Source organism: Lepisma saccharinum, chromosome 25 (genome assembly GCF_977018435.1).
Source record: "Lepisma saccharinum chromosome 25, izLepSacc3.1, whole genome shotgun sequence".
Classification (NCBI taxonomy): domain Eukaryota; kingdom Metazoa; phylum Arthropoda; class Insecta; order Zygentoma; family Lepismatidae; genus Lepisma; species Lepisma saccharinum.
The window spans coordinates 46220842-46244799 of NC_139253.1; the positions used below are offsets into that span (position 1 = coordinate 46220842).

Consider the following 23958-nt stretch of genomic DNA (forward strand, 5'->3'; position numbering starts at 1 on the left):
TTGAATACGACACAAAGAACTTGGATGCAACAGAAAGATCATGTAAATTATCTTTATTAAAGTATTAAAATTTTTAGCAAAATTTAAAGACTTGCTACCAGTATACAAAAGTGTGTACTGTAGTACTAAACATTACTAAACATTGTATTATTTGTTAGGTTTATCTTTTCCGTAAATAAAATATTTCTCTTCTCTCCATTTTCGTTCCATCATCAAACTTTTACAATACGTAGGCAAGATTATTGAATAAATCATAATATTTTGAAAAATATAAAATGTTTTTGTGTTTCCCTAAGATGAGTTTCTTAAAGTGCACAAATTATCAATGCTTTTTTGCTATCAAGTTATAGCCGATATCAAGGGCTTCAAAATTACACTTGTCTTGCTCTAACTGTTCAACAGTTTAGAAGTTATATTTTTAATTATCGAAATGTTTAAAAAATCGTATTATTTTTAATTATTTTGGAAATGTATAACATTGTGACTAGTGATGTTATAAATTCAGATATCGGAAGTCACGTTTCACTCAATAGGTACATTCAAATAGCAGACTGTCGTAAAAATCGGACACTCTGAGTTCCAAAGAATATGTTTATTTTCTGTCTGTCACGTTTTATTTGTTTACTGTTGTTGTTGTGTTATTGATGAATTCATAGCTATAGAATTTACGTTGAAGAACATTCTTTATATACAATAGAAAAAACTTTTACAGGAAGTTAGTTTCAGCAAAATCCGACTATTAGTCAGTGAGATAAAGGCACTTTCTGTTGTTTTTTTTCAAATTTCAATAACGACATTTTATCTTTATATTTTAACAATTTGTTTAGTAACAGTACTCTTTAATTTAATATAAATAGATACAAATATCAATCTGAACCAAATTCCTCTTTGTGAAAAGTCTTTGTTGTGCCGATAATTGAGTTGTCTAGATCCCAAGGAATATGCACTGGAATTTGCACTTGTTTCCGGTTTTCAGAAGCTTCTAGAAACATCCAGAATCTGGCAACGACACAATCTGTTAGTGAGTCAGTATCCTAAACAACAGGTTCTGATTTAGACGGAACGAAAATGAAATATACGAGAATATGCTAAGTTTATGGAAGAGACTACTTTAAAAAAGATTGTTGTATGGAGATTGTGTTAGATACAACAATAGTGACATTACACTGCTGTGAGTCTTCATAGTGATAAGGCCTCAATAAACCTTGGCTCTAAGCTAAGGCACTACGATTTCATATTTGACATCACGTCCTGAGAAGGTTCGGGGCAGCCATAATTTACGGTGTGTCTCATAACTCTTCTGTGAAAGGAGATTAGTCAGGTTACAGTGACGTTTTATTACGTCAGAAAGGAATGTCGCAAACAACATACTAATATTTGACGTTAAACAAAGTGAAGACGGGAAATGGTTGATAGAAAAAATGTTTAGGGAATGTACAAAGAAAATGAGTTCTATCAGAAAGACAGCAACGAGTTGGTTTCATTTGCAGTGAAACTGGAAGTTCATTTTCACTTCGGATTAACCAACGGGACTCCATCGTTATGAAGAAGTTACAGATATCTTTTCCGGAAAAGCTGAAGCCTTTTTCATTACGTGTTTTCTTTCCCAAGGGAGACAAAGGAAGGATCTTGTTTGCCGGGATTATAGAAGCTGGAGATGTGAAGGGCTGTTTCATTTGGAAAATATAAAGTTTTGCTAACAGGCGAAAACTGGAATGAAGGAATATTGGTTTCAAGGATGGATACAAATATATGTGTCTTATTAAGCAGGTATGAGCTCAGAAATGTAAAAGACAACTACGTCATAGGTACTGAATATGGAAAAAAATTGAAATTTAGAAAGAGAGAGAGATATGATATTGTGAGAGGGTAATAACGTTACAGAAAATAGATTTGAAAGATATCGTATAAGTGGAAAGAGTATTTAAATATAGATATGACAATTAAATTAGTTTCATTGATTGATTAGATTTATTTTACATTGCATTTCTGCCACTTTGGCTAATCGCGAGTATGAGGATGAGTGATGATTGAGAAATTGATGAAGGGACACTCACAAAGAACACACATGCACAGGCCGCGATTCGAACTCGGAACACTTTGACTAAATGAAGTTATAATGAAATTATTAACTATACACCGGGTGCTTCAAAGAAATGTATACACACTCTGAACTGTCATAGAAACTTTATTTTCCATCCAACAAGGTTAAATTTCTGGGAAAAGAAAGGCTACAGTCCAATTTGAAAAATAAGTACTTTCTCGTCAAACTGAATGTTCCAAATGGTGGTTAAAGTAAATGTTCAAAATGTTGGCCTTCAGCTTCGATACATTTCTGAGTACGAGTCGCAACTGATTCCGTACTTCGCACCAAAGTGTGCAATGGGATTTCTGCACACACCGCTTTAATCTCATCCCAAAGAGTGTCCAGGTTACGTGGTTTACGACGGTACACATCATCTTTTACTGTGCCCCATAAGACAAAAACGAGCGGCGTAAGGTCTGGAGAGCGTGCAGGAAACTCGATTGGTCTCCTGCGTCCTATCCACTGGCCTGGTACATTTTGATCCAGGTATGCTCGCACATCCCTATGATAGTGCGGCGGGGCACCATCTTGTTGGTAACAAAACCTGTCATTACCGTACATTGCACGAACGGCAAGGAAAATGGAACCAGCAAGCATTGTTAGGTACTGTTCTCCAGTTACAGTACCTTCATAGCGGAAAGGACCAATAAGTCCCCTAAGAGACAAACCACACCACACATTTACACCAGGCAAATTCACAGCCTTTTCAGCAGTAATGTGGGGGTTATCTTCAGCCAAGTACACACAATTATGCCTATTGACAGTTCCATTAAGTTTGAATTGTGCTTCATCCGAAAAAACAATGCTACACACTACTAGCACTTATACCACTCTCACTTGACCCTCGCTCAGAAATGTATCGAAGCTGAAGGCCAACATTTTGAACATTTACTTTAACCACCATTTGGAACATTCAGTTTGACGAGAAAGTACACTTATTTTTCAAATTGGACTGTAGCCTTTCTTTTCCCAGAAATTTAACCTTGTTGGATGGAAAATAAAGTTTCTATGACAGTTCAGAGTGTGTATACATTTCTTTGACGCAACTGGTATTTCGTCTGAATGAAGAAATATATAATGAATAGGACACAAATGATAATGATAAGAATTTGTAGGTTTTGGAACTATTGTAAGTGTTTAAGCAATAATTATGATAAGTTTTTGTTCTTTACAATGTGAACAGTAATCTGTTTAATAAAATTTCAATATTTGTATTTGAAATATTAAGATGTATTTCAAGTTTCGAAATTTTAAAGTGTAGATGAATAATTCTTGTGTGGTGAAAGCTTTTTTTGAACTAAATAGGAAAATATAAATTTAATTTCCGATTACTCAGGGCTCAACATAACTCATTGGAGGACTTAATTCACGTTGTATGGTGGCGTTATTACGATTAGGCGGGAAACAGGGGTGTGTTAGGTTGAGGTGGATGTCACATTTAATAATCCTGGATTTGTGCGCTACAAAACGGGTATATAAACTTATTTAAAAAAATAATGAATCAAATATTATTGTCCGAAGGATACTAGTTCGCTATTTCCGGCAAAACCTCATGGAAAAGTCCAAGACCACTGGGCAATCGCAAAGTGGGTGAAACAGTTCCGAGATACTGCATGTGTGGACTGCAGGGCGAACAGCAGAATGGAGAGAGTGAGCCAGGCAGGAGGTTTCGTCGGTCGCGTTCGTACAGTGGGAAAACTCTCGTCATTAAAAGTGTAGCGTGGCATTATAACCATGGCGGAAGAAACAGGAGGAGGTTCCTTGAAAAGGAAGGGCGTTATTCTTCCGCAGTATTTTAAACTCTTCCCCAATCCTCTGCTGCTTACTGATCTTGAGGTGCAGGCGAGAAGCTCGCACCGCACGGAGCTCTCGCGGGCTTTCAAAAGTGCACACGAGATGCTTAATCCCACCTTACATCCAGAGCTCGAAATAGACCGGAGCGGCTGGAACCTACCCGTTCCGTCTTGTCACAAATGGTATCAGACCGTTCCGGTTCGTTTCATTTTTATTTAGATATTTCATTACATTTTCTTTTTCACTTACTAAATTATTAGTACTCTTTAACAGTACATATTATAGAATTCGTGCAAGCTTCCCCTCTGCGTGGAGAGGCGTTATTGCCACGAGGGGACAATATGCTGAGTATGATGGTGTCTATGTTGTCTTCATTTTTCCTGCCTTGTTGTTCTCGTTTTTACTTTTTTGTTAATTATTATTATTTGTTGAGCCTTTGGATTAGATTTTTCTCACAGACATATCCTCCTGAACAACATCTTAACATAATACGGATTCTCTCTTTATGGCTATACTTTCGTGGGTGGCTACATGAAACTCAAGAAGTATCTATCTCAATATCGAATACTTTCGTGGCTATAAGGCCTAATAAAGTATTGATAATATCTAGGCGAGCTGACTAACATTCACTATTCCCATCTGATTAAATTTTAAAAAGGGTAGAAAATCCCATAAGACTCTTGTCTAATGTATTATATAATATTTGATGCTCATGTAAATATTTTAATATTAACTATTATTATTTTAATATGGTGTTTCATTTTAGTAGTCGTTAATCTCGTCGCTGTAGTAATAAGACAAAAAATACAACAGTATGTTAACGAAAGTAAGGAGTTCCATTTTGCAAAAATTTCTATTTCCAGCCTTGCTTCCATGATATTAGCTCTTCCGAACCCTAATATCTATTTTTATCAACCCTTCTCATAATAAGTTTGTACATGTAATTTCAGAAAATATCACATTGCTTATCTTAAGGGGTCTACCTCATATATAAAGATGGATTAGTCTTACTACAATAATCAGAAATTAAATGAATAAAACAATCTATTGATGTGCTTTCCAACTTGCAACTAACAAATCGCTCTGGTATTTTCGACCTGCACAAACCTTCAGCACTATTCGCACGACAGACCATTTGAAATATCAGTCAGATTTCCCTAACTTTCCATATTGGGATGATTTGCACGATCCCTGTTTGCTTTCCGTGATCACTTTGGAACTGCTGGGATGATAGAATCTCTGTGGGAGCTGCATTGAAAATTGTGAATGACAGCAGAAACCTTGTTATGTATTGATGGAAAAAACAAATCAGGATGAGCAACGTGATGGAGCTCTGAATGAATCAGAAGCGTACTAAATAATTAGATGCATTTGACAAACTCATGGCATCTCGCATTATCTGCCTTTTCTAGTATGTGGACTGGTTATTTAGTGTACATATTACGTCGGTGTATAGTCAAATGTTTAGTTTTCTAGGTTTTGGAGATCTTTTCTGTATCGAACTTTTGTATTTGATAGAGATTCTCACTTTTGAGTTTGTGAAAAGAGTTATCACAAGCTTTATGAATTCTATCACTGTATGTTCAGAGACCCCAGAAAAAAATCTTTGGATTGATAAAAATGATTGGCGCAATGTATAAGTATATTTTATAAGTATGTTGCAATGTGATATAAACATTTAAACAAGCTGTTGAAATAATTACGTTACCTGAATAAATCAACTATTCGGGTGCTATAATGCAGGCTCAGACTATAACAATGAATCCTTGAACGTGGAATAAAGCAACTTGCTATGCAGAGTGATATTGCACAAATTATTATACAAATCACAGTAATTGATTGATAACGGGCAGTAACAATGATTTTATACAATTATTAATGAATAGTAACCTTGATTCTATGCAATCATGCAAAATTAGTTTGACATCCATTGTTTTGTCAAGACCATATCTCTTCTACCTCCTACAGTCGACCACAAGTAATAATGTAGAAGTCATTGAAGCATATGAACAATTCTCTTAAAGCTCTGTTAAGTAGGAAGAATGGACACAGCAATATGACTAATGGATTTGAAGCTCTGCATACTGCAACTATACTAATCTTTCATTCTGTTCTCCGGCCTATTTAGAATATTTTTTGCAATTTATAGCAATTTCTCAGTTTACATTATGAAATTATTACTAATCAAAAATATTAATTTTAAGCAAAGTTTTAAAACGTTTCCCCACACATATTAAAATTATTTTTTAAATCCTTCAATTAATAAAATATAGCTGTGTATACATCTATATGTTTGATTGATTTGCTATATTTTACTTCGCTTTTTGTGCTACTTTTCGCTAATTTGCGAAGATAGGGATGAGTGATGATATGATTAAATTGATCCATGCACAGACCGGGATTCGAACCCGGGACCCCTAGCGTCGTAGTGCGATGTGCTAACCACTCCGCCACGGGGACGGGCATGTATACATCTGTATGTATGTATGTATGTACCGGTACATGTGTATAATTTTTTCTCCAAATGCATTTTCAAGAGCATTTCGACTAACTAACTAACTCCCTAGCCTTCTTAAACCCGAAGGTTCATGGCTGCAGCAACACAGGCCTTCTATCTTTCCCTATCTTCAGCAAGTTCTATATACTCTTTTCCATCCCTACCGATTTCCCTTAGGTCCATCTCAACGTTGTCCCTCCATCTTCGTCTTGGCCTTCCTAAAGGTCTCTTACCATCAGGTTTCCCAACAAGAATTCTGTAAACTCCTCTTTCCTCTCCCATTCGTGCCACATGGCCTGCCCACATAAGTCTTCTTGATTTAATTATTCTAATAATATCTGGACATGAATACAAATTATGTAGTTCTAAATTATGTAACCTTCTCCACTCACCTGTCTCCTCATCCCTTTTAGGTCCAAAGATTTTCCTAAGGATCTTATTTTCAAATACTCTCACTTTATGTTCCTCTTTCAATGTAAGGGACCAAGTTTCACATCTATATAATACTACATGCAAAATTACTGTTTTGTATATTTTAACTTTTAGTTTCTTAGATATTAAACGAGAAGACAAAAGTTTATGAAGAGAGAAGTAACATGCATTTCCTGAATTAAGCCTACTTTTTATTTCCTCTTTAATATAATTTTCATTTGTTAATATTACTCCTAATTTGAATTTGGAAACTGGTTCAAACGAGTTGTTATCAATAATTAGAGCATTTCGACGATTTACAATTTTTTTCAAGATGGCATTTCAAAGTTGTTAATAAATTGAGACAAATAAACATTACATATTAGATACAAATATTTTTATTCATGCTCAGCATAATTTTCACTTATATTCAAGTTAGAAGGCTGTTAATGAAGACACCTCTGAATGATGTAGCGCATGGCTACTCATTGTTATGTAAAATATGTTAATTTAACGTACATCTGCAGAAGTAAGTTTTGTCAGTGTGTTGAAAATAGTTAATAATTTGGATTAGCTAACACAGCCAGAAAATATAATGATATGGATTGAAATGAAAGACTTTTAAAGTTTCTGGTGGGAAATGAAGCAGGTGGGCATTCCATGTGAACTCAACTCAATCAGAAAAAAATATTTTTGACCTCAATGTTATGGATTTCACTCGTGACTCACTTAGATAAGGAAAACAATATAATTGATTTCACCATCTAGTACTGACTTATTGAATTAAAATTAAAAAATGACGTAATATTGCTGCTGACAGGAATTTTCAAAACAAATTAATATTCTGCATTTATGCTATAGTTTAATACAACAATCGCCTCTTTTTCTTCTGTTTTCTTGCAACTTCCTTACACCTTTCCGTATTACACTGAGGGGCATTATCAAGGCACACGCTAAATATATTTTAATATTTTCTTGACTTGATCTTTGATGGATTGATTAGGTTTTGGGTACGGCTCTGTGTAATCATGGATATTTTATTTATTCCACTTTTCTGAAAGTTTCCCCACAGGGTATCAGAGCACGCTTTCTTTCCAGAGGCAGAGCAAATTGAGTTTACGCCGTTCGGAGTACAAATTCGAGTAGGTTAGGGTGGAGGAGCAAATGAAGGCGAGATGTTTCTTAAATCACTGCGGAAGAGTGCGTACAGGCGATCCGGCTTCCCGGTCCGTGAGTAGTAAATCCTTGTTTAACTCCTGGCTCCGAAATGAAAAATCCTCCAAATTGTCAGATTTAGAGGTAACAGGAGGAATCCGCGAATTAAGTATTCCAAGAAGGAAGTAAATTGTTGAAGCCGTTCTCGGTCTCTTTGCCCCTTTTCCGCTTCGGGGCCGCGGAACTTTGCTTTACTTTCATGAATGTTTGAGGTCCGATCTCCGTTACCGGGTTTAGCACTCGATTTACATCCGCTGGTTTCGATCTTGCTGTATTCTCTCCTACTACAACGAAAACGTTCCGGGAAAATAATTACATGAAGTTTTGTATTGTCGTGTGAATTTCAGTAAGACTAATTTACACTAAAATATACACAAGTTTGAAATATTAAACAAAGAAAAGTAAATGCATTATTTGAAAAAAAAATCCAGAAAGATGCACCAAAATCGCATCAATTAATGTATTAATAATGCATTTCAACTTAGAAATACTCACTTGCCGTATATAAAAATGCATTAAACTGTAAACCTGATTCTTCCCAAAACCCAAAAAACACACTTTAGTGCATCATTCAATGCGTTTCTGGTGCATCAAATAGATTGGATGCATTTAGTTTTCTGTGTCTACTTTCATACATTTTCCCACGGCTTTAGCAATTTTTAGCCTCTACATCATTGTCATTTGAATTGCGAAATGTAGTGGCTAAATCTTTTGCATATGCTCAATGGATCCCGTGTCCATATCCCGCGAAAGTAACAGGGCTTAAAAGTTTTAAAAATATATACCGGTATTAAACTATAGATTACATTTTTAATACCTGATTAACAATACTGACATCTATGACGGTCTCTAATAAACACGTTAATATATTGGAACTTTTTATGTAAATGAATGTGTTCCTCAGTACATTGTAAATTTTATATAAAAATAATAGAAAAGTATGATAGAGTGTTAATTTAGGGTTTTCCACGGTGACATATTTAATAAAGCATGCTCATCGTCAACAAAGAAAATATTTATTAATTGTTATATTTAACATAACAATTTATTTGTTGTTTGCCAGGCATCCCATTTATCATGGTTATTGCCTTGATCAGATTGGAAACTTCTATAAAGATTCTTGCCCAGAACAGAGAACTTGTTAAGAGAATCTATGTTTTGTTTGTGGTGGCGAAATATTGTGAATCTTTAAGAATCCAGCATGATTTGTATCGAATTTTAATTGGGCAATCGTGACATATTTCAAGTTCAAATTCCCTGTAAGTATTCCATCTATAGGTCTTTTCCACTCTTACGGCGGCCGGTCCTAGTTCTGGCAAGGAAAGTACGCCGCAGACCAACCAGACAATAGCAGTGCCGCCGAGAGACATGACGCGGCGGGAAGAAGTACTACGTGAACCTCATTCTACTGGCTGCTGCGTTTCTTATCGTGCTTGATTGGTCGCTTCCCCGCTCTCCACTTCCCTTGCTAGCATAAGATCGGCCGCCGTAACAGTAGAATAGACCTTTAGTTACCCAGTATGATTTCATATTCATTGCTGTAGTTATCACTGAAGAACCGGGATGTAATATTAAAATTTTATTTCATTAATTAATGAGAAACAGTTGTCAATTCAGAGTTTAAATTTTCTGTAGGCAGTACAAGACGTGATATTTTTGGAAGGTATTCAATTTGGCACTTTCTTTTGTGAGGAGTATATCATTACGCTGGTAGGCTAACGAGGCTCTGGTGCCTAAACCCACGGCCAGGGTAATCATTTGCCACTGTTCATGGTGTCTTATGTTTTGTCTCTGTTTGTGCGTAATGACTCTTTAACGTTTCAGCCTTTGATCAAGGTGCTGATATTTTAGTAATGAGAAGTTTGAGTTTTTATTCTTGATATGGAGTTGATGGTCTTCATTAGCATTGAATAGAAACTTGTCCAAATCTTGATTTTGTTAAGAGGCTGCCTTGTCACTGTATTATTTGACAGGTACAAATACCCGAAGTGTTGACTGACAGAGATCCAAAAATCGAACCCTTGGTAAAGAATGGATACATGACTGTGTTTGTAATATCATCCATTTCACCAGTTGATCATTCATCCTCATCGTCGTGATTAACCCAAGAGGCAGGACAGAGGCGAAACCACATACCAAGCTACACCTAAACACCGATAAAATAAATATGTTTTTGTTTTGCTTTTCTTTTCTTCCACTTTTAGCTAATCGCGACGAAGAGGCTGATTACCGAACACTTCCAAATGAACAGATAAGAACTCTAATCCAACAGAGAGACCATTAGTCGATAATTGAACGCATTCGGCCACCGAGTCGGCTTATATTAGTCAGAGTATTAGTTTCATTTGCATATAATTAAGAAGGACAAAATGAAAGATATCTGATAACGTGTGAATTCAAGGGCGCCCTTGCGTCATATTTGGAAATACTTCATACAAGTCAAATTTTGAAATTGTGGAAACATAGAAGAGAGGTGCCGTGAAAGATAGCCGATCAAGTGCCTATCCAAATTAACCTAGTGCTAGGGATGGTTTATTAGAAAACTAGGAGAAAGCATCACTCAACGTTTCGGTTGAGTGAAGCCGCTCTAAACAGTAGGTCCAGTCCCGATTAGCCTTACTGTGCATAAAGTGAACTTAAAACACCAACTGAATCAATAAATTAATCAAGTAAATATGTTTTACGTAGTTGGATGAAAGTTACCTAGTATGGAAAATGTTCCAGGAATAAGAGAAAAGGTACAAAATGACACTGAAGTTTTGTAACATTAACCTTCCCTCTCATATTTGTGTATCCGTGCTTTCCTTACAGAGTGAATTAGTTCATAATTCTGTGGTCAGGTATCTCCGCACAATTTTCAAAATAACTACACAAAGTTTTCTGTTAAAGTTTTACTAATTGAACCATCTAGAGAATATATTCCTGAAGGAAATTATGTTTCATCAATGTCCTGAACCATTCTCCTCTCCAGAGACCCGAAATTTGACTTACGTGCACAACAAAGAAACGAGAAACATATGAAGCGACCTGAAGCAAGATTGAAATTTCGCAAAGGATTTCGTGGTACGTGAAATCAAATGGTTGTTCTTTGTTATCCACTCTGGCCGTCAAATTTTTGACATTTTGAAAGGTCCTGCTGAAACATCGGTAATTGAGGGCCTCGCTCTTCCGAGAATTCCAGCCGAATTCTGGGATGTTGCGGACGAATTCTGAGAACACCTATTTTAAGATTCACTCAGCAGTTTGGCTCTCAGGTTCATAGGTTGATCAAGCGAATTGAAGATGGATTGGACTGGTACGGAAAGGGTAAAACAACGTAGAATGAATTTAACGAAAATTAGGAAGTTTTTCGGGAATCCAAAAACAGTGTTTCCAAATATATGGCAAAAAAATAAATAAATGAAGTAACAATGTTTTGAAATTAAAGAATACATTTTCCATATAACGTCATTCAATTTATGTGACGTCATAGAACGCGGCACCCCATGCTCACGGGCCAACTTGTAAACAAAGAGTAGAAAGATAAGTACACGTGCGTTTGCAAAGCATTGCTTAAGTCCAAAGTTTTAGTTGCTATGTGTGTGATGCTGGAATATAGAGTGGAATCGTGTGTTGTGCGTCTGAAAATATCACTACTATTTCTTCATGTGTACAAACACTTAGCGCAATCGGCAGAGAAAGAGATACGGTGAAAAGGTGAAGTTGTGTTGTATTGATCCGTATGAACTCGATACTAAAGAAACGAAAAAAAACACAGAAATATTTCAAAGGGTTCAAATTGCAGATATAGAAAATTTTTACGTCCATTCCACTTGCTAAGATATTATTTTTATTATTTATTGAAACTAAAAAGAACACTGTTTCCGTTATTAGCTGTTCGATATAAAAGAATTATATCTCGGTAACACTTTTTGAACACGTTAATGTGACTCAGTTGCAATCTAAGAATACAGAGAAATACGTGATAATTGTAGTTATCTGAGATAAAATGTTCACTTCACGCTCGGTAATTTTTGTGTTTCATCCCAATCTTGGACTGATTGATTTGGTTTATTTTACGTCGCCTTTCTGCCACTTTTGGCTTATAGCGAAGATGAGGATGAGAAGTGACTGATTGAGTTGGCGTTTTAAGTCCACTTTATGCTCAGCATGGCTAATCGGGACTGGACCTACAGTTTAAAGTGGAATCCGAAACACTATGTGCCTCAACCGGGTATCGAATCCAGAAATCATTTATTACAAGGCGGCGACGCTACCACTGCCCTAGAAGGATAAGAGATGATATGATGGAATTGATGAAGGGAAACCCACAAAGAACCTAGGCTGGGATTCGAACTCGGGACTCCTGGAGTCGTAGCGCGCTGTGCTAACCACTCTGCCACGGAGCTAGGCTGACGGTGTATTCGCGCAAGCTGTGGCTAGTGCTTACTTGCCAACAATTCTTGACTCATCGTACATCCTGTTTTGATAATCGTTGCTATGTAGGGAAAGCGAATATCCATTTTCAGAGCATTAAGCGACAAGCGGGAGCTTCTATTTGAGCAACCGGATCATTGCACAATGAATCATTGAGCTTAAACCCCTTCAGCTTCAATATTAGGTCTCGTTTGTTTACCTAGTAGGCACGCAATCATGGTGGCTCCATGACATAACATGTATTTCGAGGACGTCAGTGCCCGACCCTGTGGCCGAGTGGTTAGCACATCGCGCTGCGACGCCAAGGGTCCCGGGTTCGAATCCCGGTCGGGCTTGGTTGTTTGTGAATGTCCATTCATCAATTTCATCATTTCATCACTCATCCTCATCTTCGCAAATTAGCCTAGAGGCACAAAACGCGAAGTAAAATAAACTAAATCAATCAATCAATCAATCGAGGACGTCAGTGGAACTTCCCTAACGTACGTTAATGAAGAAGTGTGCTATAACACAATTCGAAGGACAATTTAAATATTGTATAGTCTAGTACTGCACGCGACGAGGTTCGCTGGCTCGTACTCATTTTAGTCTCCCACCCTGGAGCGTCTACGTTCGAGCGTTTACAATAGAATATCATTTTAACCAAGATTTTAACGTGACAACAATCATAGACATCTACGGGTGGCCAGAATTAAAGTTACCCAACTCAGAGCCCTCTGTAGCCTGTTTGAGGCATCGTAGAACTCGGAAATTTGGTGAATCCACTATGCAGACCATGGGATGAGGAAGGCGATAAAAAATAGTTCAATTTTCCGCCACCAGATTGAAATGTGGCGCTGTACTTCCATGATGGGTTGTAATAATGACGTAAACTACTCCAATTTGTTATGGATTTGCCTTTACCTTGCAATCTTGCAATAAACGAGAGATTATTTTCTCGCAACTTACAGCCACTAACAAATGTCTTTGTAATTAATGACTAGGCTAAATCCCTTAACGTGAGTGCTAAACAAAAGTTCGGAAGTGATCATCATGCCATTAAATAAGGAAGAACGTGCATTGCTGGTGAAGTTGCATATTGAACACTGCTGTATTGGCAGAAACCAACAATGAAGATTTGTATACCTGACTTATGTTTTTCAATATTCATTATTATAGCGCCACATTTCAACCTGGTGGCGGAAAATTGAACTATTATTATCACCATCCTCTTTCCCAGGGTCTGCATAGTAGATTCACCAAATTTCAGAGTTCTACGATGCCTCAAACAGGCTACAGAGGGCTCTGAGTTGGGTAACTTTAAATCTGGCCATCCGGCATATAAAATATCCGACTTGGTAGTTTCAGCCCAAAATCATCTATTTCATTTTCATAGATCACTGTCTAATGGTAAGTTAGACTAAAATTCACTTTAACAGGGACATGATGACTATGTACACTTAAGTTTCAGTTTCACTGCGTTCTTCACTTCACGATCTATCTTTGATTTGATTTGATTTATTTTACTTCGCTTCTTGTGCCACTTTTGGCTAATTTGCGAAGATGGGGATGAGTGATGATATGATGAAATTGATAAATAGACATCACAAACGTCCATGCCCAAGCCAGGATTGGAACCCAGGACCCCTGGCGTCGGAGCGCGATATGCTAACCACTCCGCCACGGGGGCCGGCGATCCATATTTGAGGGTCACTACTTACAAGGGAGGTTATCTAAGTGACCCCCTCCGATTACCATGAAACTTGGCAGGTGTATAGTGGGGCCCAAAGGAAGAAATACGTGTTTTTTTTGTTTCGGTAAAAAACGGTTTTAAGGGCTTATTTTTCACTTATCAGACATACAAGTCCCTTACTAATATCCAAATCTAGAATACGGCTCTCGAATAAAAATAAAATTAAGAATCAAATATTCGATCAACCACAATAAAGAAAATAATATTACTAAAAGGAACACGCAAAAAACAATTTAAAATTTGAGAGATTGCATAGGGACGCTAGGTATAGCACAAGTCAGTAGTCAGACTCCGGGCGCCAGAGCCTTGTTAGCAGTATGAACAGAGGTTGATGACTGAGAGGCATTTGAAAATACCCCCTTGTTTAAACTTTTTACTGTCCTAGATTAAAATGGGATTGGAATTGTAAATTCTGATCGGCGTTAACTTTCATGTTGGGTGTTAGCAGTGCTTTACACAAGAAATCCGTGAAGAGACGAGAGCTGACGTGATAGGTTAAAAAGGCCTGTGGGATTTAAGCCACGCCCAAAGGTTAGCGACAAGTTGTCTCGGAACTGCAGATACAGCGACGGGGCAGTGAAATTATCTTAATAATATTGCAGATCCTTTTTTGCAACAAGCACATTTCCATTTGCATGATTACAGAATGGCCCCGCGACGAGGGCAACGGATGAACGGGGCAGTCATGCAAAGCTCATTAAACATGAAGAAAGATATGCTCCGACGGGATGCCAAGTGCTTATGTTTGCATTAAAATAAGCACCCTGATCTTCACCTTAAATGCTGCAGTTTGCGGCAACGGTCTTTGATGTCAGCTTAAACTTGGCATTAAATTTACTCTTAGGTGTGTGTCTTGCTTACTTTATGCCTTGTTGGTCTCGCGGAGTTCTTTCTGTTTCTCTATTATAATATTTTATTAACTTTAATTTTCCTTTACTCTATTCAATTTTCGTTTTCTTCTCTTCGCTACTTTTCTAGATTGTTTCTCACTCTTCTCTTCTCCACTCTTTAATCCTATTTCCTACTCTCCTCTCTTTATTTTTCACCCCTTGTTCCTAACTTTCTCTCCTTTCCTCTGTTTCTACCCTTTTCCCTATCTTTCATACTCTTCTCTCCCTTTCTCTACTCGTCTTGCTACTTCTAAACTCTTCTATCCTCTTCTCTATTCTTTTCTTTTTTCTCTCCACTCTTTTATATTTTTCTCCACTCTTCTCTATTTTTCTCCACTCTTATTTATTCTTCTCCGTTCTTCTAAATTCCTCTCCTCTGTTACTTTTATTCCCTTATTCTTGAGTCGCTTCCCAATCATGCTTTCGCTTACAGTTTCTTTTATTCTATCTCTTCTTTGTTCCCATCCATCACCTCTCTCCTTCATATTATTTTCTGTTCTTTCACTTTATGTTATTTCCTATATTCTTATCATTTATTCACATATCATTGTTTTTCAGCGCAATTTTTAGTAACCCTTCTCTGCCTCTAATTCTGTTTTCTCTTTTTTATTGGGTGTTTTACATTCTTCGTTATCTCGTTTATCATCTTTTCCTTTGTTATTAATTTCTTTGCTTCTTTTTTCATTCATCCTCTTTTTCCTCTGATCTCTTACATCTTATTCAATTATATTCTGTCTCTGTAATCAAGTCCTCTGCACATGTAATGACTCGAGAGGGTTAGACTCATGTATGCGTGAGAGAGAAGAGATTGTATAGAGGGGGCAACGCGACTGCGTCTACCAGCCGTTTGCTGCATTGCATTACACCGCCCACTCACTTCTCCCCTTCTCTTTCGTTAAGCGGCGTTGCTCCTCAATTCACTGGGATAGAGTGTAAGGAAATTTTATATGTAATGCAAAATGGTTTAACAAACATTATGAACCATAAAAAATCGTAACAGGGCATATAAGAGTAGATTTCATTTATTGACTTGTTCAGAAATAGCCAGTATGATTTTGCACTGATTGTTACAGAACGATGCCATGGTATGAAATATTCTAGTTAGGTCCTACCTAAAAGTGGTAGTCGTAGAAGTAAGAAGACCGACTCACATTCGTCTGAAGCAGTTAATTGTGGTTCCTAATTGCTTCGTGCGGAGAACACTAATTACCAAGTGTCAATGTGGAGCGCCGGAGGTTATTACACACCAGCACGATAAGTAAAATCATGAGCTAATGGATATGCTCCTTCGCTGAGGTTCCAGAAGCAAATTGAATTCTAGAAATATACGTTGCAATACACGCAAAGTTCGGGTGGAGCCTGGCTATGTCTCTTCGTTCTTATTTCGCTACTTCCGAAAGTTGCCAGAAACACATGGTTTCCGAAGTAGCACAGCCTGTCAGCGTTAATAAGGTCTATGGAGTCGTGAGTAATAGAATCAACATTAGCTGTTCAAATCATAGCACCACGCCCTTTTGTAACCTTCTAAAAAGGCCAGTTTCGTTTTCTTATTGTCTTTTTAAGCCGATTGGAGATCTGTTTCTAGCCTTTGCCCAGGTTATAGTATAAAAATGCCACTCCTCCCCGATACTCTGTACAATAACGTAACAATTTCCATAATTGATAAAAAAAAAAGGAAGACCTACCTACCTCTAAGCTTTGCAACATGCCATGAAGGCACAGTGGGACGTTATTTGTGGAGGTGATGTGATCAGCACCACCGCCTTGCGACAGGTACGTACTATATATCTTTTCTACTCTTACGGCGGGCGGCCTACATGCTGGCAAGGGAAGTGGGGAGCGGCGAATATGCAGCAGACCAACCAGACAATAGCGGTGGCGCCGGGAGTTACGACGTCGAGTGGAGAAAGTTCTGCCCACACATCGTTCTACAGGGTGCTGCGTTTCTTATCGCGTTGAATTGGTCGCTTTTCCGCTCCCCACTTCCCTTACAAGCATATAGAGCGCCCGCCGTAAGAATAGAAAAGAGCTATAGGCTTGATTTTAATTTTTGTTATTTAGTTAGTGTTTCCTCTACTTTTGGCCAATCAAGACGATAAGTGTGAGTGATGATATGATGGAATTGATGAAGAACACTCATGTCAAAGTCAGGATTCAAACCGAGGACCCCTGGCGTCTTAGCGCGTAGGGAATACAAGCCCGGGACTCCGCTTCCTTTCTCCTGTTCGGAAATCTCGGCATTACAAGATTCACAGTCCTTGATATTAGAGATTATTTGCATTGCACATTAGCAACATATTTTCCGTCTACATCCATCCGTGCTTAGCGTAAACAACATTTCTGTGCCTGCATATTCAATAACACGTATTTTATCCCACTCTTATTCTCTCGGCAAAACTCGACTTATTCTAGTACAGGGGCATTAACATTGCCAATACAGGACAACAATGCGCCCGCTATGTAAGCTTTAAATAGATAAATGGTTGTTTAGGGAATTTAGTATTACTGTTTTCATTTGACAGTTACTGTTTATTTATTTTGAAATTCCAATAAAAAAGATAACAGCGCATAATCATGTTATTTGTAATAAGACTAGAATGCCATATTGAGTAGTGTCTGCAGAACTTGCTTTCTTTTCAATCTTCGCCGTTTATCAATTCGTCAATTGCAGCATTAGGAACATATCAACTCTATTTAGCAGCCGCTCTCAATGTTCGAAATGGAACAAGAAGAGAGGAATGATTTGGGATCGGGATCCCGGAATTAGAGTCTATAGTCCCGAAATGCCAGGGATTATTACTCGGGATTGCATTCTCTAGAGGCTAAGTGAATCCCACAGCAACTTCGTGCAGGGACACTGTTGGAAAACATCTCATCTGAAATCACTGAGTTGAACTCGGATTCCATGACTGATAAGAATTTTTAAACTTAAGGGTAAATGAAAGACAAAAATTAAGGAGCTATTATTATGTGAATGTACAAAATTGCGAAGAGAAGATTAAGTCATAGAAATCCACCGGGGTCGTATTAATACGTGCCACTTGCAGGTATTAGCCGAGAATAGGAGAAAGGCGCTACACAACAATCAAATGCAGTGCATGTATGATCGACTAACCTCTTTGAAGTGACAAGGTAGTCACAAGTACGGTATGCGCCAAAATATACAGTACTGAAACTCGCGCATCTCGAACACGTGGTTGCGTTTGTCGACGGGGCATAGCTCCAGCTGCACGTGTTCGCGGTAGTGAAAAGGAAGTTGTGTTGTGCAATTGTTGTTGGAAATGGGTCTCTCGACGGAGGAGAAAGTATTCATGGTTGAGCATTATATCCGCTCATACGGAAGCAGTCGTGAAGATGGACCGAGTTTGAAAAAGGTGACTGGTCTATATGCACCCCAAATGACAATCGTCCACTCCACATGCCCTAACCTAACCTAACCTTAGGTTTCCTGACAGTTATGCAATCCAAAAGGCACGATTGTTATTTGGGTTGCATATAGACCAGTCACTATATTGTAACATGTCTTATAATTTTGTTCACCTTTTCATTTCAGTACTGTATATTTTGGCGCATACTGTATGATACCTGAAAGTCTAAGTTCCACATTGTATTCTTGGTTCGTGGGGACATTTTAGAAATTCAAACCTCATGAATTGTTTAACAAAAAGCTGAATAAAATCGAAATTTTATTTATTTTTGACATTATTCAGATTATGTTTCACACTGCCAGCTTTATAATATGCATGGAACCTTCCTCGTAGAGAACTTCCTGTATTCCGAAGGAAGAGATTTTATGGCTTCTTCCGTGCCCTCTATTTAACAAGTTTGTTTTCCTGTGCGATATAACATGTACAGAGGAAAGCTTTTGGCTTGTGGGCTGCACCGTGTAGGAACACCGGCTCAGCGACGTCTCATTTGTCATGTGTGTCAGCTTTGTTCAAGGCTTTCAAAGGACACATTCACGTGGAACGTACTTTTCTAGAGCAGGCATGTTCCTACGTCAAGGATAAAGGGAATCATATGTGTGTGAAACAAGTTTTGAAAAACTTTCAAAATTTCCAATATGCTGTGCATAGTTTTACTGATTTATGTCATGAATTTGGCAAGATTAGTGAAAAATATTAATCATTAATTTGTTTCCACTTTTCAATTCGATTATTTATTACCTCATTGGCAAAGTCAAGTGTATTGCCTTTTATTATGTCCATTTTCTTATATTTCTGGTCTGTCGTCATGACTGGGATGAATGTGATTAATTAAAACTGATGACGTAACGCGCTCGAACGCCGGTGTAGCTAGCAGAAAACTTTTGAATGCTTCATTTCTACATACAGGGTTCCTACATACAACCCAGTTAGTTATGTAAAGGAATTAAAAACCTTATATATTCCTTTTGCCTATATTTTCATATTTGGGGAACACAAATACTACTGAACTAAACATTGTAAAGTTTGCATTATGAACTATTTTACTTGATAAAGAATTTATTTGCTGATTTTGTAATATTGTTCATTATTTTCTGTTTCTACGTAATGTGGGAAGTTGCCTGTTCATCTTTGTTATAAATCCACTTTTATCATAGAAAAAGGTTACTCGGGACTGGATCTTCAGTTGAAAGCAGGGATCGAACACACGACTTCTTTACCACAAGGCGACAGCATCACCACTACTTCCACATAGGAACTTCAATATTTCCACTCACTTCCGTTTCAAGGAAGATACACAAACTTTCTTGAATTCAACCTCGTTTTACGGTTTATACCAAAAACATTTACAACAATTTCATATATAAGAACAGAACCTCCTTTGTTGCATTATGATATTTAATTAACAATATGCTATTGTTGCACATTACACTTGGTTTCTATGGAATGTCTTATGCTCGATTTTCTCTCTTTTCAGCTGATAGCAGTTTTCTCTTGGCGAACGCTCAAATCGTGGACTTTCCCATCGTGTACTGCAACGAATCCTTCTGCAAGATCTCGGGCTTTAACAGGGCCGAGGTAAGTATATCTCAATAATTCCAATATGTTAGAGAACATTAAATATTTTCAAACAACAGCTTGAGAATGCCTATATTGTATATTCGAAGCTAGATTAATACCATTTTCTCTGATGTAGGTAATACTGTTACAAAAAAGTTTTTAAGATTATAAAGCAATCTGTATTTCCTACTTATGCTGATGGAGACAGATATTAAAATGATTAAAGATAATTTATTTTCTACTCTTCTTTATGAATAACGTGTTAAAGAATCATAACCACAACTAGGAGATAGTTTGATGCAGGGTGGCGTATATTGTATCTACCAACATAACTTGGCAACCCTGACGGAACGCAAGTGCGCATGCGCAGAAGTTTCCCATGCTTAGGCAGCTGCAAGTCTCGCAATTACTCTGCCATGCAACGTTGGCCGGTTCAGACACGAATCGTGGCAGTAGAGGCGTTCATCCAAACGGGTCCCTTTCAGGAGACGCAGCAGGTACTGCACTGGGAAGCATCAGGGCGCCAGAGAATCCGCCTCCTTCGGCCTGAAGACTTCTGTTTCTGCACGCTGCCATTGGCTCTCTATTGTGTGACCCATCGTATCATGTTGTGACTCTCTGGCACTGGTTGATGGCGACCCTCATTGGGCCTTCGTCGCAGTGTCTCCTGCGTCTCCTGAACGGGACCCGTTCGGATGAACGCCTCTACTGCCACGATTCGTGTCTGAACTGGCCAACGTTGCATGGCAGACTAATTGCGAGACATGCAGAGCATGGGAAACTTCTCCGCATGCGCACCTGCGTTCCGTCAGGGTTGCCAACTTCTATTGGTAGATACAATATGCGCCACCCTAATGTAATTAATATATTATGATCACTTACAAATTCACGCCATCTACTATTGTCTACGATATAATTTTGCTTATATTTTTTATATTTCATTGAACATTATGCACGCCTCAAATTTTTTATCAATTACAGTCACGATTACGGAATTTATACATCACGAGAAAAAGAGCGGGGCTTTATTTTAAGTATAAGAACATCAGGAAATATGAATAAAAATTTGAACTCAATCAGCCTATCCTTGAAGGTCGACAACCTGAAATATGCATGGAATTGGCATAAGAAACAACGATTTATGTTAATTGACTGATTGATTTGGTTTATTTTACTTAACTTTTCTGCCAATTTTTGGCTAATCGCGGCGATGAGGATGAGTGATGATATGATGAAATTGACGAGGGACATTCACAAACACCCATGCCCAGGGCGGGATTCGAACCCAGGACCCCTGGCCTTGTTGCGCGCTGTGATATCCACTCCACCACGGGGGCCGGCGATTTATGTTAAGGCCAATGGCAAAACATCGTTGCCGCTTATGTTATTTTAGTGCTTCCGCGAAATAGTTAATATCAGCAGAGAACAGAAATATGCACAATATACATAGTAGACGGATTTGGTATGGAATGTTAGAGTCTATTGAAGAGAATGTTTTGTGCGATATATCAGTCCAGGAATTCTCCAGTATCCTTCGTCAGCTCTCGATCTAAAAGGGTTATACGTGCATGGTACACAATGAGCCAATTTGCTGTGTAATAACTATAAGTGGCTCAATTTATCATAGTCATTTTTGTTTGTGACTGTACGTAGCTATACTGTATCGAACTATTTTGGGCGATTGGATAAGATGGGAAACTCGTATTTGGAAGGTTGCAGGTTTAAATTCAGCAGCTTGCATTCCTGACAAGCTTCTTCCATTGTTTTCCTCATCACCTTTCGCTGGTTCCCTACCATTTTACGGCCTCTATTATCTTATTATAAATAACCTAAATGTATAAGTAAGCTATGTCATTTAAATCAACCCATCAGCCTACAGCATTAGGAATCATATCCAAGGATATATTTAATCCCAAAAATTCGAATTTTAACAGTCTTTAATTACTAAATTTAGATTTGTCAAAGATTTTTCCAACTAATTATTTTTTATACAGGTAAGGAAATAGGAAGTGTGTTGAGACAGTACATGGTTATCCTTGGTCATTAGGTAATGCTTCAAGCGTAAGGTATAATTAAATCAAAAATGATACGATTCCAAAATAGGAAACGGTATTAGGCATGATTGAAAGGATCAGTTTATCAATTATTTATGGTCCTGGATCTCGTGGACGTGGTTGTCACACACTGAATAAGGAATTAAATTCGTTTCTGATGAAGAGAGAATTAGTGAACTGCTGTCGCTTTCCAGCTAACAGTAGTGAAATTAGACACCATGACCAGTCATAAGTTATGTAAATACTTTTCATGCAATAGTGAAAATGTATCACATTGCTGAAAGATTCATGGGGTTGATATCGCTCTATTTGTAACGTTAGGAGGAAATTACCGTCGTTACGGATTTATTGAGAAACACTTTGATATTCCTACAACCTATTGCGTCTTGATTTTTACCATAACCTGATTTGCGTGATATAAAAAGAAATACACATTGCAAGAAGGGTGCGTTGTAGATAATCCATAACAACGGTACATTTATCCAGACTAAATATTATATGTTACTAGAATATAAATTGACTAATATATACAGGGTGATTGGTAATTCGAGCTATTCCTGGATGGGGGTAATACTAGAGCACATTTGCAACAAATTTGACCCTATGCACCGGGGGTCGGAAATCAATGGGTTTCGAGTTATTGAAGTTTGTAGATTTTCGTGACATATTCCGACTTGCGACCAAAAAACTACTAATTGTGAAAAAACTACTAAACCCTGGGCACTTAATCGACATGTTGCTAACAGCTGACGAATGAGTGACTACTGGGAAAAAATCATGCCCAAAATTCCCATACCCACAGAAAAAAACAGTCATTGGAGCACACGTCATGAAAAAATTTGGAAATTATCGTTTAAATCGAAGAGGATTACTCAAAAAAATGGTAACACACTTAGCGTAAAAATTACGGAAAAACTTCCTCGTTTCATAAGCTCTCCAAAACGATACAAATGTTGTCAACTGGCACACGAGTTGGGGGAAAAATCTGAATAAAAAGCGGAGAAGGCGCGTTGTAGACCTCTTTGTAAAGTGAAAAGAAGTTGTCGGTTGCGAGAAATAGAGGAACGAAAATGAGTGAAATAATGTTATTTGCCATTCTCATGATTCCAGGTTGTCAGAATTAACTGTTACGAAAACTACAAATCCTGTTCAAATTGCCTCCCCGGTTACGTATGCAATCGTACTTCAGACGCAGTCACTCGCGTTGACACTCAAGTCTCTTATGTATTGGGCGGATGTCACAATTCTCTCTCTCAACTCTTCTTGGGAATCCACTGGTGGACTGTAGACTAACTCTTTCATGTGACCCCAACTAACTCTTTCATGTGTAAAAGTCGCATGGCATCAAATCCGGACTCCTCGCCGGCCAGGGGTTCGGGCCGCCTCGACCAATCGATCGCATGGGATAATTGTAGTCCAGCCACTGTCGCACACCCCGGAAATAGTGGGCTGGGCAGCCATCATGTTGGTAAATCATACCCCTTCTTGTGGCGAGCGGCACATCCTCCAGCAGCGTCGTCAATTCTTCACATGATTGTGAATGATTCCCATTTAGTGAGAATTTTCTCTGGTGAGCCTTTTCTTTATATTTTCTGGGGTTATGACCAAAAATGCGCATTATGAAAATTCGTAATACCATCGCGGTCGAATATGGATTCGTCCGTCCACAGAATTCTTGTCAGATGGTGGTAGTCTACAACGCGCCTTCTCAGCTTTTTATTCAGATTTTTCCCCCAACCCGTGTGCCAGTTGACAACATTTGTATCTTTTTGGAGAGCTTATGAAACAAGGAAGTTTTTTCCGTAATTTTTACGCTAAGTGTGTTACCATTTTTTTGAGTAATCCTCTTCGATTTAAACGATAATTTCCAAATTTCTT

General features: G+C 37.9%; 1 protein-coding gene across 4 annotated transcripts in view; it reads left to right on the forward strand.

Annotated features, from left to right (window-relative positions):
- LOC145978911 (potassium voltage-gated channel protein eag-like) overlaps positions 1-23958 on the forward strand; it is a 420913-nt gene that overhangs the window by 149912 nt on the left and 247043 nt on the right. For all 4 annotated transcript variants that reach the window (XM_083111868.1, XM_083111870.1, XM_083111869.1 and 1 more), the window contains exon 3: positions 19944-20044. In XM_083111868.1, coding sequence (XP_082967994.1) covers positions 19944-20044 — 101 coding nt within the window. The remainder of the gene's footprint in view (positions 1-19943; positions 20045-23958) is intronic.